The sequence below is a fragment of the Thamnophis sirtalis genome, unplaced genomic scaffold (assembly GCF_051295495.1).
Source record: "Thamnophis sirtalis isolate CommonGarterSnake01/CBP01778 unplaced genomic scaffold, rThaSir2_p1.2 scaffold_13, whole genome shotgun sequence".
NCBI classification, from domain to species: Eukaryota; Metazoa; Chordata; class Lepidosauria; order Squamata; family Natricidae; genus Thamnophis; species Thamnophis sirtalis.
In genome coordinates this window covers 58566648-58583883 of record NW_028261393.1, presented here as the reverse complement: position 1 = coordinate 58583883, position 17236 = coordinate 58566648, and the positions used below count along the sequence as shown (strand labels likewise).

Sequence of the window (17236 nt, the reverse complement as noted above, 5' to 3'; positions counted from 1 at the left end):
GGTCTTCTAGTCCAACCCCCTACCTAGGCAGGAAACCCAACACCACTTCAGACAAATGGCTATCCAGCATCTTCTTAAAGACTTCCAGTGTTGGAGCAGTCACAACTTCTGGAGGCCAGTTGTTTCACTGATTAATTGTTCTGTCAGGAAATTTCTCCTCAGTTCTAAGTTGCTTCTCTCCTTGATTAGTTTCCACCCATTGCTTCTTGTCCTACCCTCAGATGCTTTGGAGAATAGCTTGACTCCCTCTTCTTTGGGGCAACCCCTGAGATATTGGAAGACTGCGATCATGTCTCCCCTGGTCCTTCCTTTCATTAAACTAGACATTCCCAGTTCCTGCAACCGTTCTTCATCTGTTTTAGCCTCCAGTCCCCTAATCCTCTTTCTTGCTCTTCTCTGCCCTCTTTCTAGAGTCTCCACATCTTTTTTATAGTATGGTGACCAAAACTGGATGCAGGATTCCAGGTGTGGCCTTACCAAGGCCTGATAAAGTGGTATTAACACTTCAGGTGATCTTGATTCTGTCCCTCTGTTGAGGCAGCCTAGAACTGGGCTGGCTTTTTTGGCAGCTGCTGCACACACATTAGTACCGTATTTCCCCTAAGACCTAACCAGAAAATAAGCTCAATGCATCTTTTGGAGCAAAAAATAATATAAGAACTGGTCTTATTTTCGGGGAAACATGGCAGCGATGTTAGACTCTCTCTCTTCTTTGCAAAGGAAAAGCAGCATTTTAAGATGAGGGAGGGAGGGATGAGGAGGAGGGAGGGGCAGGATCGGACTATGATCCTAAAACAAAATAAAAACATTCTTTGAATGAAGCTCAACTCTTAAAAAGCTTTATGGACGCATCCAGGCAAAGCTGGGGTTTGCTGGCTTTGGCACGGATTCAGAATACAACGTGAGCAACTTTTTTGAATTTATTATTTATTAGAAATTTTATATTGCCGCCTATTCACACATGGCAACTCAAAGCAGCTGACGGAGATATAAAAATCCTCGATTTACAACTGTAGCTGAGCCCAGAATTCGGTCATTAAGCTGTGCTGGTTAAGCAGCTCCCCAAAAGGGCCGCACCCATTGTTACCAACGCTTTTGAGGTGGACATTAAGTGAAGGCTGTTAAATGAACGGGGCAGGCAGGCAGCAAAGCCATTGCATCCAATTGGTGGGGGTGGGGGTGTTTGCTGGAAGTATCTCCCGCTTTATGGCAAAACAGGTCATAAATCAGTCACGTGACTGTAGGGCACTGCAAATAGGGTGCAACCAGGCTGCCCCCAAATTCCCTGTCATTTCCCCTTCCTAAAATTAACGTGGTTAAGACGCTGTTTGGCTTTCGAGGCCCAGATGAGGACAAGGAGACTGAGACACTGAAAAATTAAGCTGCAGAGGCCCAGGGCCACAAGGTAAAGGTGTTTTGTTTTTAAATTGCAAAGCCGGATGTCTCGTTCTTAAGGAAGAGCTGAGCAAAATAAGACTTTTATTCACATGAACTGTCCCACTGTGCCGAAGCTCAGCAGTGACCCCTAGGGGTCAGAAGAGGCATTTTTACTGAGGGGTCCTTGAGGTTCTCTGACCCCTAATTTGTTTTCTTACAGACATTTCATGAGTCAAAGCAGGCAACATCACCAGTTACCCAGATGGAGTCACGAAAGGCCTGCAAGAAAACAACCGAGCTCAGAGAGCACCAAGGAACACACCCTCCTCCTCCTCTTCTCCCGTTCTCCTCCTCCTCCTCCTCCTCCACAAATCCCACTCCTTTAGAGCACTGGTACAGTATCACTATCTAGTTGGGTAATGAAACGCCTGCAAGAAAGCAACCGAGCTCAGAGAGCCCCAAGGACCTCCCAGTTCTCCTCCTCCTCCTCTGCACATCCCTCTCCCCTCCAGCACTGATGATGTTGCCTAGTACATAAAGAGAGTCTCAACCCCTCTCTCTCTCCTAACACTGATGATGCTGCCTGGTTGGGTCACGAAACGTTTGCCAGGAACCAACCGAGCTCAGAGAGCACCAAGGGCACCTCACTTCAACCCTGAGCTACAGATCTCCTCCTCCTCCTCCTCCTCCACTGGAAGCGTTTTATTATCAACCCAAGCCCACCCATCTTCATAACTGGGCACGGGGCAAATGCATGGGCGGTGTTACTTTCCTTTCAACCCAACCAGAAATGCTTTTTGTCCTCCCAGCACAATCTCTTTAATAGAGCTAGAAAGGATCATAATCTATTAAATTGTGGTCGGATGAGGAAGTCTATTTCTTCTTGACGGCTTCTGAAGAACCAGCTTTGTGGGCTCCCATCACCGGAGGTTTTGAATCAACGGTTGATCGGTTCTTTGGGGTGGTTTGAGAATTCGTACGCTGGGCAGAGGGTTGAACCAAAAGACCCCAGAGAGCTTCCTGATTCTATGAATCAGACACACTTTGTCTGCAGGAAGTAACTCACAGGCCACTAAGAAAAAAGGGAACTATCAACAAAGGAGAATATTGGTATCTCAGGGTGGAAATGAGGGGTCCTTGGTGGTCTCTGAGCTCGCGTGTTTTCTTGCAGACGTTTCACGGCCCTTACTGCTTAACATCATCAGTGCTGGCATGGAGTGCTGCTTACTGCCACTCCTTAGTAGCACTGATGATGTTGCCTAGTTAGGGCCATGAAATGCCTGCAAGGAAACAAGCAAGCTCAGAGAGCACCAAGAAACAGGAACTAAACAAGCCTCCAAATGAAAGCACATTTATGCTGGAAATTGTTCAAGAATTGATTCCAGATGTTGTCAGGACTGTAATTCCCTCCTGTTCCCAGCTGCCACACCCATAGTTCCAAATACTAACATCTAGAGCCGGGGTGTCCAAACCTAGTAACTTTAAGACTTCTGGACCACAACTCCCAGAATTCCCCAGTCAGCCATGCTCAGCTGGGGCATTCCGGAAGATGAAATCTACATAAGTCTTACAGGTGCCGACTTTGGAGACACCTGATCTAGAGGGTAACAGGCTGAAGACAGTTGTATATTCCGGGACTCTGTTGGGAATTAATTTTCCCACCTGAAGAAAATGCAGACATGATTTATGCAATTTATTATATAAATAACTGGGTTTGCACAAAACCTGAAATCAGAAATCACAGTTTCTATACCTTAATGAGTGAGTCTCACACAACGTGCTGGCTGAAAAACCAATTGCTTAGTGCAACGTGTGAAGCCCAATCATATCCTTGGTTAAGAGTTCAGTGCAAGATATACCACAGATACATCCCATAATATACACTCAGACCAGCCAATTTGTAAGGAAGCAATCCATGTGGAAGAAATGCTGATGGTACAATATTTACAACTCGTTGGCCATCAAGGGATCATCCAGAAATTTACTACACAGCCATTTCAATTCTTTGGGCTCAGCGGGGAATCTACACAACTGCATTTTGACTATAAATGCAGCATTTGCAATACATAAGATAAATTTAATCTGTCAGAGAGGAGAAAATAAGATCAGCAGAAAAATATGGAATTTGAGATCATCATAGAGCAACTTAAGCACCAGCTACAGAACCTGGAAGCTTTCTCTGACAAAAATGCAAACCTTTTGACTTGAAAATCATCACTGCATTCAGAATTGGAATATTTCCAGTGTTTGATCTGAATTGAAAAGAGGTCTTTTTTTTTCTTTCTTCTTTCTTTCTTTCTTTCTTTCTTTCTTTCTTTCTTTCTTTCTTTCTTTCTCTCTCTCTCTCTCTCTCTCTCTCTCTCCCCATCCCCCTCTCTCTCTGGGAAATTCTCACTGAGCCATTCTGACTCCCCAAAATCATTGGTAAAAACAACAGGAGGAAATCTAGAAATCCAACATAATCAAGATTTAGAGGAAACAATTCAATTTTGAAGCAAGCATAGCTCCTGATCAACATTTGTGGAATTTGGGAACCACACATTACTTGTGAAGAAAACCCTGTACAAAAATATTCCAGTTATGTCAGAGGCAGCTTTGCAGCAGCACCAGGTTGGATATCCAACCATCCCACCGACGAAAAGGGGAAAGGAAGATAATTTTCGTTATTGCACAACAAATAATGTACAACATATTATGAGAGAATTCCCTCCAAAAGTTGGCAAGGACCCTCAGGACGAATTCCAATTTCAAAGTCATTCCAACACATGATGTCCATGATTTTCAGCAGCAAACAAAGAGGAAGAATGTTACTGCAGTGGGATCTTTTCTTTGCAGAGACAAGGCAGCAAATTAACCAGCTGCCAACAGAAAGAGGCTAAAAGTAGCAATCGATCAACCCAAAGAATAGGCGATAAAACAAACTTTAAATTTCAACAGGGAGGCATTTTGGGATGGCCAAATAACATTGGTAAGACTCTGAAATTAGTGATTGATAAATTGATTTACATCTTGGTCCATTAAACAAGAAAATCCCCTTCTTAAAGGAATTCTCTTCTTGGTAGTGAATAACAGAAAAACTGCATTCAAAATCATGGCATTTGACAAAACTCTTTATCTAATTTTTTTTGGGGGGGGAGAACGATCTTACGTGAAAAGCTACCACGTAGAGTGATAGTCTGGTTCAACTTGGCATCATTGTTCTGTCATCAAACAAAATAAACACCAGTTCCAAAACACCTGTGTTTCTTAGATGTTAAGGCCAACCGTTCCAATGTCAGATTGGAAAACTGAGGATGTACGAATCCAATCCGTTTCACTGATACTAGAAGCTCAAAGATTACCTTGATATTACCAAATCTGCTGAAAGCATTATCTATTATCTACTTACGGTGCAGTCTCTCCATGTTTTTGTCTAGAAAATTTACTCAATTGCTCCTCTTGCTGGTTTTTCCCAGCTCTGCTAAATTTTGGGACACCTGAAATCACGGATTCATACAAGCAAAACAAAACATTTCCGTCCCACCAATCTCATCCAATTCAAACAGGGACTTCTGGAAAGTCTTTTGAGGCTGGCACCACAACCTACAAATCTTCCTTTGTCTGTCAGGCGGCCATCCAGCTCTCTTAGTCCTGCTTACCCTCCCGCCATTGTCGGGAGCCTTCATTCCATGCTACGTACACAAAAAGAGCAAGGACAACGTGGACAGCAACCACAGCAACAATTGCAGCATAAAAGTAGCTGTCCCTGTTGGACATTCCAAAGGTACCTGTAAAAACAACAACAAAGACAAAAACGATGAAGCAAAGGGTACAAAGAGGTTAATTAAGAACACTCTTCTGTTTTGTTAATCGAAGATTGTGACGTATGTAGAATACGTCTAATGTTCCCCAAAACTATTTCAAACCTTTATCATTCAAAAATAAAAAGAACAGCTTCTTGACACCATGTAATAAGGTATACATTCTTTATCTTTTAATAAGAGACCGCAATGCAATTTTTTTCTCAGTCTTGGCAACTTTAAAGATGTGTGGATTTCAACTCCCAGAATTCTCCAGTCAGCATGAAGTCCACATATCTTCAAGTTGCCAAGATTGACAAACACTGCTGGAATATATTGACCCAGAGAGACGTAGTTTTTTTTTTAAAAAAGTAGTCTAAAAGAAAGACAATTACCTTCAAATATATACGCCTTTGTTGAGAAATACAATCCAATCGGCAACATAATCATTAAAGCTGTGAAGAACAGCATTGTCCTTAAAGTTGAGGCTAATGAAACTTCACTTCTACAAAAAAAGTCACAACAAAGAAAAATAATTATGTACCAAATAGAGCAGAGCAATTTTGTAAAATATTACCAAGAAATTGGGTTCAATCATTGCCCTAGTTATCATCTACCATAGATTAAAAAGTTTAAGGCAATTGTTTTTTTCAGAATAAATTAATTTGAATTGATGCTGGGTTTTGAGATGTTTTTCTACCCTCAAAACAACACTATAGGGCACTACACACCAGAACAACTAGACACAAGGATAGTTCTTCCCCGAATGCCATCACTCTGCTAAACAACAAATTCCCCCAACACTGTCATATTATCTACTAAGACTGTATTACTATTATTCTTCTCTTCCGTCTTAGTATCTATCTCTCCACACTTATGACTATAACCAGGTTGCTTGTATCTTTCAGTTTATATTGTTTTTGATTCCGAGTACGATCTGATAGCTTATTAGTAACCTTTACTATCACTAAGTGTTGTATCTTTTTATTCTTGATTAATGTATTTTATTCTCCTAGGTACACTGAGAGCATATGCACCAAAGACAAACTCCTGGTGTGTCCGATCACACTTGGACAATAAAGAATGCTATTCTACATATCTAATTGCTTTATTACCAGTGAAGATACTTGCTTCACTAAGTTAGGCAAACCTTTTATTTATACCAAAATAAACTGACACAGCCAATCTTGAATTTTAAAACCTACAAGAACCAGTCTCGGTGAAAACTGATCCACACTCGCTGTGTGCTGCTTAGAAATGAAACGATCTTGATATGACTTGAAAGATCCAGTGCTAGATCTGAAAAATATACCAGTATAATAAGACTGGGGATGGAAAACTCCGGATTCATCCAGAAACCTCAGAAGCTGACCTTGGCTCATCATTTCTGAACCTAGACAACTTGCAGATCTTTTCACACAAACTTTATATACTGCCTCCCAGTTCTGATTTCTACAAATGCATGTCATTAAAAACAACATATCCTGTAATATTAACATTTAATAGTATTAAATAGTATTATAGTATTATACCTCTTATCACCTTTTTTCTTTTAAGAAAAAACAGACATTTCTTGCTCCATTCCACCCCCTGCTTTACCATATGCAATACAGATTTTTTTTTTTTACAGATTAACAGAGTTGGAAGGGACCTTGCAGGTCATCTAGTCCACAGACACGCACCCCAACCAGGAGTCCCTACACCATTTCTGACAGACGACCGTCCAGTCTCTTCTTGAAAGCCTCCAGTGATGAAGCTCCCACAACTTCCAAGAGCAACTTCTGTTCCATGCATTGATTGTTCTCACGGTCAGAAAATTTCTAGGTTGAATCTCTCCTTGGTCAGTTTGTATGTATGCATGTGTACTATACATGTGAATGCATATTATAATAGAATATTTATATACATGCTATATATAATATTCTATAATACTCTATAATATTCTATAATATAATATCACATAAATATATATATATAAATACCCAGAAAATGCCATATGATAGAAAGGATGTAGAAAATATTCAGAATACCATAACCTAAATTGTCCTAAACTGTTTGGGATTAATTTCTAATTTTCCACTTTTCCTTCCATGCAACCTAACCCTTTTCCCCCCTAGGAGGAAGAATATATGCGGGGGGGGGGAAGGGGGGAGGACCCTCCATTTTGAAACAGGGACTCAAATTAACCCCCCAGCCCCAAGAGCGGCTCCCCGTCCTCACCGGGCCTCGGGGGGCGAAAGCGCGTTGAGCGCCGCCTTCTCGTAGCGCTCCATGCCCGAACGGCGCCGCCTCCACCTCCTCCTTCTTCTTTCCCAGCCCTCGAGGAGGACGTGAAGGAAGCCCCTTCCGGTCAGCTGACCGCGCCTCTGCCGGCGCTCGTTACGTGACCAGAAGTTGCCGCATGAAAAAGGAGAGAGAGAAAAGGAGAGTCTCCCCCGGCAAGGAAATTCCTAGAGAGGCTCCCAAGGGATATATATCTCCAGTATAGAGACGGAGCGCTAGAGCGTCTCCAATGCTTCTCGGCTCATGACCGTTCACGGCTTAGTCTTCTCCCTCAGTTCGACTCCTGCAATGCCCTCTATTGGGTCCTTCCCTTGAAGGCCGGCTGGAAGCTGCAATGGGCCCAGAATGCAGCAACATGGGTGCTAAAGGCATATCTTGATAGCTGTGTAGAATGCCACCATGTCATGGGATTCACTAGCTGATAGGTTTCTGGGTGCAACTCATTGCACCGGTTGTCATTGCTTAGCACACAGCTGGTTTATTCACGGTCCATCTCACTCATTTTCCCAGGGTGGGAATTGCTCCAGATCCCCACGCGAAGAAGTCCAGCTTTGCAATGGAGCCTTTTGAAAGACTGTGTCATCTAAGGGAGCATTTCCCAAGCTTGGCGACTTTAGGTTGTGTGGACTTCAACTCCCATAATTCCCCAGCCATGTTATGGAGGGGTTAATTTCCACCATCCACCTGTTCTGCTTTTTCATTGAGGGTATTTAAGCCGCAGGGGCAACATTTCTGGCTGAGAAAGAGAACAGAAATTAGCCTGGTAATTGTTTTAGAGAAAATGAATGTATGGAAAACCCAGGTTTCAATTGCAAAGTTGGACGCAATCCCAGCACTGATTTTCATTGAAAGATTATGAATAACCTATAAAAAGTACATTATGAAGCTCTTGCATTGTCTTGGGTCCTTGAAACGACTTGGTGTGGGTTTTTTAAAATACGGAAAATGAGAAAAATCATTGCATATGTACAAAGTACTTACTGTTAACCTCCATTTAAGTAATTTAATTTTAATTCATCTTAACATATAAAGTTTATGATATCTAATTCACTTTTATCTTCAGATGGCCCAATGACACCAAAAAAAATAATAATAATCCAGACATTTCTTACACGGAGGAATAAATACAGAATGTGTGGTGCATTGTTCTATAAGTGTACAAGAATGTGATTTTGTGTTGCAGAAACTACATGAAAATTTGGTGCACCGAAGCAAAACTGCAATAGTCAGTCTGATTTATAACATATATCTCTGCCCACAGAAATAAGATGCATTAAATCATGAACAATCTTCCAGCATGGGATTCAACCCTTAATTTATTTCTCTTCAGCCATATGCCCTAATGAGATCTTAAAACAAAAAATCAAATGCAAGACCATTTAGCACAGAGCACAGCCCATCTTCCAATCTTCCAACACCACTAATTAAATTTATTTGTGATTGAAACAAAATGCGTTGGGAGAACCTTGAACAATTATGTTTTATAGCAGGGAATTTTAATAAAACACCATGTTTTCACCTGCTACTCCAATTTTTTAGAATTTCCCACGGGACAAAGAAATGCACAGAGTAACTCATCAGATGGGTCATAAATTAGTCAGGAAGTAGGGAATAATATTATTCACAAGCCAGCCTGAGATTTCACTGCAACTGGCAAATTAGGGGTGATCCAAAGGGATTTATAATGGGAGAAAAATAGATTCTACTATAGGTGGGATCCTTTTGTTTTGTAGAAAGAAAAACAAACATCTTTTCATGCATTTAATTATTGTATATGGAGATTCTCAGCCATTCAGGTCGTGGTTGTCTCAAATGTGCTTTTATTTCAGGAGGCAACAGTGTTAGGTAAGTTTCCTGTTGGGAGAGCAAGTACGTTCAGAGAAGTGTTGTTAGAGTTGTGTTGGAGAACACACAAACAAGCATACAGAGACACTGCAGTTTAAATAGGCTTTTACTTTCGTGGAAATAAGAGGTATCAGAGTCCATCAAACAGTCCAAGTCATACACGGATAAGACAGTCAGTCATCAATGCCTTTCAGTTAAGGGATAATCCAAATAACATAGTCCAGTATCATATAATCAGTTCAGAAATCAAAGTTTGCTAGCAGTTGCAAAACTTACAATAGCTCAAGGCACTCAGATCAGATCAGGGAAAACAGCAACCAATCACATTTTACAGTATGATTTAAAGAAACAGGTATAGCATTGCTATATGATTTATATATTGCCAACCCATCCGTTAGACTAGATTCCTAACAGACTGGATTTCTGGTTTTTTCTTTGACAACGTTTCGCTTCTCATCCAAGAAGCTTCTTCAGCTCTAGCTGGATGGTGGGGAATGGAAGGATTACACTCCTTGCAGACAGTTGGCAGACATTTGCATTCTTAGAGAGCCATTGAGGCCTCTTGGAGGTTTATCTGTGTCCTCAAGGTTACCTGAGTGATGCAAATAGGTGCAGAGCCTTCTTGGAACTGCTGGAAGGATCTGTGTTGTAGACTGGAGATAGATGATATTGTATCACGAGGGCTGTTCAATTTTGACATAATGGCCTCTTTGACGCCTCTTTCAAACCCTCTGTGGACTTTGCTGTCTTCAGAAGAGCAGCCTTTGTCTTTTAAATGCAGGTGGACTGCTGAATCTTGTCCTGAAGGGTTTGTTCTCCTATGTTGTGCCATGCGTTTGTGAAGTGGTTGTTTTGTTTCCCCAATGTACAGATCTGCAATACAATGCACGCTCTTCTTGGATGTTGGTCTTCAGCAACCACTCTCATGGACAGAACTGTCTGTCTGTAATGCCACTTTTTCTAGCCCAATAGTAACTTTTTGGTCACCAAATGTGTAAGGCGAGGGCCGCCTGCATTTTAGGTCTCTCAAAGGTTTGAGAAGCAGCAGTCCAACATGCATGTTAAAAGCTGGCCTTGCCACTCTTTCAGCGGTGGGTTGACCCCATTTATTTCAAGCCCTGTTAGAGCAAAACCCAGATCCTCCTTCCCCGGAGGCTTTCCAGCCTCCATCCTCGGGAGGAAAAGTTTCCCTGCAATTGACAGGTGCTTTCGGCTGCCAGCGTTGAGACAATCCAGTTAAGGGAATTCTTTATTTCGCAGGGTGTTTGGGAGAGCTCGCTTGCAGAAGTGCAATTCCGTGAGGCTGCAGGTGGGAACCCTCAATTAGGTAAGCATCTCGTCTTGGATTAGGAGACAGGCTGCAGAGTCCTTCCAAGGCATCTCCTGCCACGGTTTGAGGAGTGGTGCACGGCGGGATCAAGCGCTGCTCTTGGGCGGCCACAACTAGCGCACAAAATAGCAGGCCTGTCACACTGTCTATCAGGAAGAGCAGTGGTTCCCAAACTTGGCAACTTTAAGACTTGTGGACTTCAACTCCCAGAATTCTCCAGCCAGCAGAGCTTCATTTGTTCATTTGTTTCAGGAGTGTGAAGATCTGTCCGTGAATCCCAGAGACTCTGTGCCAAATCTTTCCTTGCACAGCCCCTCATTTGGAAAGTGTTTACATGGCAGCTTTCCAAGCTAGATAAGCTCTGTGGTCATAACTTCACCTTTGAAGGACTGTTTGTTAGGCCTTTGCTGAATGTGAATAAGAGGAATTTTATGTTTGTTTAATACAAGGGGTTTTGTCAGGACCAGGACTCTGCTTCATGCTTTTGGGGGAAGCCTCAGTCAGAACACTAAGTTTAATTCCTAGCTTTTTCTCAATGCTATGAAACATTCTGAAGACAGATAAACTTGTGTAGGCAAATTATTTTGGTGGCCGGGGGTTTTCCTTAATTTGAGGAAGGGAGACGATGGCAAGAGAGCAGCCAGAATGAGAATAAAGACATTCACTGCTACCATTCACTAGACTGCTGGAAATCTAGGCCACCTTGGAACAATCCCCTTTTCTCATGTCTTGAAAATAAGTCTATTCCTTCCGATTGTTTCCTTCCCACGCCACTCAAAGTAGTCTCTGCAAAGCACCTTTTAATCGAAATTCTTTCTTTTTTCCTCCCCTCTTTCTCACTCGGTGGCCTACATTCAGAGGATTTACTGGGGCAACAAAGACATTTCTGGAAAAAGCAGAGAATTCTTTGGGAATGCAATAACAGCGCATGGATTTAAAAGCAACTCCACGAAGCGCACACCAACTCTGCCTTCCCTGTTCCTATCTTCCCCGTTTTTTTATTATCACGGGTTGCCTTTTGGTCAAGGAAATTGAAGTGTGTGTAAGAGAGACAGGGAGAGGGAGAGAGATAAGGTGCCCTTTGCTGTCACTCCTCCGCACAGCCGGCGGAAAGCTTGAATCAGCAGATTAGGGGAGAGCCATTTTCTCAGCAGCAGAACAATGCAGTGAAAAAATGAAACCGAGGGGCTCCTGCCTCTCTTCTCTGTGATGGGCAGCCTCTCTTACCCTCCTTGTCCCGAGAAACTCACACACCTCCATGCCCTCTTGGGTCTTGAGCGCATTTCAGCTTTGCGTCTCCCATCATCCACAATGTTATGGCTCACCAGCAACCACCAGAGCTGGCAGCAGATTCGGACAGTGAGGAGGTTGGGGAGGAAGATGGGCCAGTTCTGGAGTCTGGGGAAGGCTCTGAGGAGGGCTCTGTGTCGGAGGCAGAGAGGGGGACAGGGCCGTCCGACAGTGATCAGCTGCCTTCAGAGTCAGACATCAGTGAGGCAGAAGAACAGCTGGAGCCTGTTTCCAGTGTGTGCATGCACAGAGTTGCCAGACGAAGGGAACAGCTAAAGAACAGGGGTTGACTTGGGAGTAAGGCCACAGGTGGACAATGAACGGCCCCTCCCAGAGGAAATAAAAGAGGAGCGACAGGGGAGGGGAGTTTGCAGGAGACAATTAATTCATTTAATTGTTTCGCGACTCTCCAAGACTCCTTGCCAAGTTCTGCAGAGATGGGCCTGGCAGCTCTCCAAGCCGGATAAGGTCTGTGACTTCAAATCCTCCCTGGAAAGACTTTGCTGGATGTGAATGAGCAGAATTCACAGGAAATTAATAAAAGGGTTTTTTGTTGGGACCAGGAGTTGGCTTCGGGCTCTCGGGAAGCCTTGGTCAGAACACCCAACTTGTACAGTGTACCCTTCTGAGACATCTGCCAGGGCGATGATTTTCCTTTAATTAATTGCTGAGGGCAATAGGCTGACTCTGTAAACTGCTTAGAGAAGGTGTTAAAAACATTGTGAAGCAATATATAAGTCTAAGGGCGATTGCTATTCATGCCGCTTGTTCAATTAAAAGGCATTTCTTGCAAGATAGGGTTGTTTTTTCCCCAATTGCAGCCAGCCTGTAAAGGTTTAGCACTTACGCAGCTTTCTGCTGTTGCAATTTCTGCGCCTCCTCCACTCCCCAATGCTCATTTGCAGGAATGAATCACCTAAAAACACCAGCTGTGATTGTCTTCTTTCTTCAAAACGTGGGTCACATCGCCCAGGACACGGTGCGTCTGTCTGTCTCTCGGCTAAAAGAGACGGCACTGAACACAGGCGCCGCTTCCCGTAATCTGCAAAGCGCATTTGAAGAAAAGAAAAGAAGGATTTCCTTCACTGCTTCTGCGGCTGGGCTAAAGGTCTGTGCTGTGGAGAAGGAGAGATTTGTGAATGGGATGAAGAGAAAAGATGAATGGGACAAGACCAACTATGGAATTCACGGGGGTCACATCCAGCCAGCAGAATCTTCAGAGTCCTTAGCCAGCGATGGAGAAAGCTGTTTGATGGTGCCACCCTGTGGACGGAAGCAAGTAGAGCTCAAGGAAATTTATTTATTTGTTTATAAAATTTATATACCGCCCAATCCCGAAGGACTCCGGGTGGCTTACAAAAAAGAGAGAAAAAAGGAGGAAAAAATAAAAGAGAGAAATTTGAGATTGGCATCAGGCTTGATGGTGTGTTTTTTTTAAAGTGAGGAGTGGTGAGCTTTCCGGTTTACAAGGAAAAGATATTCTGGGGGAAATTGGGAGTGAGCAGGAGTAGCAAGGTAGATGGATGGGACGGGTGGATTAATGGTTAGTTGGGTAGATGGATGGGATGAGATAGGTGGTTGGTTGGTTGGATGGATGGATGGATGGAATGGATGGATGGGTGATTGGATGGGATGGATGTACTATCAAATCAAATCATTTTGACTCCTAGAAACTACATGGATTTCCCCCATGATCATCTATCTCTAACTGGTCCTTGAGAACCCTAATGGTACCTTCATTGCCACTGGAACCCAGTTCATCCACCTGGTTGATAGTTGTCCTCTTCTGCCCTTCCTTCCATCTTTCCCAGCACGAAGAGCCCTTTGAATAGAGCTGGGACTTCATGTAATGTGCCCAGACTTAGATAAGGTCACCCAGGGCCAAGAGCTCCATAATCAGCTGCTGGGCTACGGCTGAGAAAGGAGGAGACACCCCGCTTGTCTCCTCCTTGCAGCTACCTAACCATACAGCCACCAGAATCCGGTTTCCACCAGCTGAAAGTTGCCACAGCTGGCACCCTGCTCCCCCATACATGGCATCAGTTGAAAACGCAACAGCGTGTGTGTGGGGTGGTGGTGGCTGTGTGTGTGTGAAAATGTGGCCTAGTCAGCTGTCAAACAATGGGGAGTTTTGCTGCAGGACCAAATTTGGGCCGCTGTGAATGCAAACCTTAAGACGAAGAGTCGGCTAGCAAGAGCTACGGGCTGGTCACAGGGACCTCACCGCCTCTTCCTCCTCCTCCTCCTCCTCAGTGGGGAAGGACAGTGAGGCCATTTGTCTTCTTCTAAAGAAAGGAGAGAGGTTCTTCCTCCCCCTCGTCCTCCCCCCCCCCCAGTGCTCGCTTCCTGTTCCTTTGGCTTGTTGATGACACACCAGTGGAGAATGCATTTCGGAGTGGAATGTCAAGAAACCAGAGACGACGGGAACAAGAAAGTGATTGTACTGGGGCTAGCCTCAGTGGCAACTTTAGGACTTAGACCTCTCCAGGCTGTTCTTTTCCTTCCTCAACTCCTCTCAACAGAAAACAGAGTTGGAAGGGTCCTTGGAGGTCTTCTAGTCCAACCCCCTCCTCAAGCAAGAAACCCACTACCGTTTCAGACAAATGGTTCTTGAAATCTCTTCTTGAAAACCTCCGGTGTTGAAGCACCCACAACTTCTGGATTGCAGTCTTTCCGCTGATTGTTTTAATTTTCAGAAAATTCCTCCTAAATTCCAGGTCGCTTCTCTCCTTGATTAGTTTCCACCTGTCGCCTCTTGTGCTTTGGAGAATAGGACGGCCCCCTCTTCTTTGTGGCGGCCCCTTCAATTTTGGAAGACTGCTATGTCCCCCTTGGTCCTTCAGAAAGTTTGAATGTCAGATGGGGGTCTCTTTGCCCTCGAGGAAGGACCCTCACCCACAGGAATAAATGGTGGGTCCTCAAGGACCCTCACCCACAGGAATTGCTCTGCGCATGCGCAGAAGGCAGAAGCAAGATGGCGCCGCCGAGAACCTGTTCGGGAGCACGGGAGGCCTTGGTCTTTGGCACTTCCAGTGACCCAGACTGCCAAGCTATTACCAGTTCGGCCAAACCGGTCCAAACCAGTAGGAACCCACCTCTGATTCCCATATACCTATATGTAGGTCACATTACATTATGTTACGCCGCTATGAACCATGTTGCCCGTTGCGCCGGCCCTGCAAGTCTCTCACATTAAGCCTGATTCTGGTGCTCGGTTGCCTTCACGCATCTGACGGCCCAGGGATGAGAGCTTTGTCCCAGCCTGTTCCTTCGGCTGGCTGTGCGTCTCTATCTCCCGCCCGACAGCAGGAGAGGAAAGAAGGGCTGACCAGGGTGTGGATCATCCCTGAGGATTTTTGATCAATCAATCGATCAATTAAACCAGTGGTTCCCAAACTTGGCAACTTTAAGACTTGTGGACTTCAACTCCCAGAATTCTCCAGCCAGCTCTGGTTCGATCCTCAGTGGTGGCAGATATTTCTCTCTCTCTCTCTGGGCACCATGAGAATTTATCTGCTGAACAAAACTCCGCCATGGCGACAGGAAGGGCATCCGGCCAGTAAACACTCAGCTCCATCCAGTTGCCCAGAGTCCACCCCGCAAGGGATTATGGGGTCATTAAAAGGAGATGATGATTAACTGCAAGCTTACAAAATACAGCAAAAGGCACTTTTGTCAGTTATTGGCAAAAATATAGAAAAGAGAGCTTCACCTTCCAAACAGCCGAGGTTGCCCACCGCTCTGCAAAACACGGATTGCAAAAACCTCTCCAGAAGTTGCCCTCAAATTTCCCCCGTAAGAGACGGCATACATTTTCTGGCAGAGAACTGCGTCCAGAGGGGGGAAAATGGTATTAATTGCATTGAATTTATTTTATTCTTGCCGAACGTAAATTAAACTGCACCCCTTTTTGATGCCGAGGTTGGCTCCCAGGCCTTTCGCTCTTCTTGGATTTGTGTTCTTCAGCCATCACCCTAAAAGAGGGGATCCCCTTGTGTGTTGTGCACACGTACACACTCTACCAAAGTTTATGTCCCACAAGAATTGCAGGGTCATCTCTTGCAAAACAAACACAAATAAAAAACCCCAGCGTTTTTGCAGGGCATCAAGGATCTGATTTTGCCCCTTGGCCAAGCTGAGTGGGACCTTCAGCTCGACACTGAATTCAGCACCTTCTTTGAAATGCTTTCTCCCAGCATATTGGGGGAGGAGGAGGAGGGGGAAAAATGGCAACCAGAAACTTCTGTGTATTGATTCTGGTGCAAGCCGTAGCCATCTGCCATCTGTTACCCAAACAAGACAGAAAATCAATTCTGCACTGCTCCAACTCACCCAGGGGGAAAAAAAAAATTAAAGTAGAAAAATAAAAACAAAAAGGGGTCGGTGGGATTATTTGCCTTGGAATTGGGGGTGGGGGGGGGCAGAGGATGAGGCGACTGTTTCCTTCGACAAGGAAACCGAGGAGAAGAGGCTGCGGAAGAAGGCATCGCGGTTTACAGCCCAGGCAATGGATCGTCTGCTGATCTCTCAGCCAAAGACACACGCAGCCACGGAGAAGATAATCAGCCTCCCTGCCCAGAGGCCTGGACTCATGAAGAACGATGACCAGCACCAGAATGCAGTGCGTCTCTCTTAGTTGGTCCTTTCTGGAGGATCTTACCGGTAACCACCATCTGAATGAGAAAAATCTTCAGGAGAAACTCATTTAGCCACAAGGACTATTGGGAATATATCAGCTTCCCTTTCCTTCTATCTATCTATCTATCTATCTATCTATCTATCTATCTATCTATCTATCTATCTATCTATCTATCTATCTATCTATCTATCTATCTATCTATCTATCTATCTTGATAGATAGTAGATAGAGAGATAGATTATATATATATATATATATATATAGAGAGAGAGATTATAGATAGGTAGATAGATAGGGAGAGAGAGAGAGAGAGAGAGAAGAGAGAGAGAGAGAGAGAGAGAGAGAGAGAGAGAGAGAGAGAGAGAGAGTGTGTGAGAGTGAGTGAGTGTTGGCTAGGAGAAGATTTGAGCTGAAAACCCTATAAAACCACCAGGGGGAACCTATGAGACGTAGTCCGTCTCCCGTCTCTGCCGCCCTCTAGCAGCCATTGCTGATTTTGCAGCTCAGATCGGGTTGCCTCATTCTCAGAGCCTCTGGTTTATTCCACGTTATTTATTTCCCAAAGCTTACGGGTGGCTCCGTCAAAGCCCAAACGGCTTGCTGGAAAGTCAGCTGGAGCATTTCATTACAACTTACACACACACACACACACACACACACACACACACACACACACACACAGACACACACACA

The 17236-nt window shown here is 44.2% G+C and overlaps 1 protein-coding gene across 1 annotated transcript; it reads right to left on the bottom strand.

The window, feature by feature from the left end:
- Positions 1-3728: 3728 nt before the first annotated feature.
- Positions 3729-7503, bottom strand: VMA21 (vacuolar ATPase assembly factor VMA21). The gene is made up of 3 exons (XM_014075020.2): positions 7377-7503; positions 5552-5661; positions 3729-5144 (listed from the first exon to the last, which is right to left on the bottom strand). Exons 1-3 carry the CDS (start codon positions 7427-7429, stop codon positions 5002-5004), a joined length of 306 nt encoding a protein of 101 aa, XP_013930495.1. The 5' UTR covers positions 7430-7503; the 3' UTR covers positions 3729-5001.
- Between the last annotated feature and the right edge of the window lie 9733 nt (positions 7504-17236).

Coding starts and splice junctions, on each gene's coding strand:
- VMA21 (XM_014075020.2), bottom strand. CDS start 7,429: ATGGAGCGCTACGAGAAGGCGGCGCTCAACGCGCTTTCGCCCCCCGAG. Junction 5,662..7,376: donor CTTTCGCCCCCCGAGGCCCG/GTGAGGACGGGG, acceptor CTTTTTTTGTAG/AAGTGAAGTTTCATTAGCCT. Junction 5,145..5,551: donor AAAGGCGTATATATTTGAAG/GTAATTGTCTTT, acceptor TTGTTTTTACAG/GTACCTTTGGAATGTCCAAC.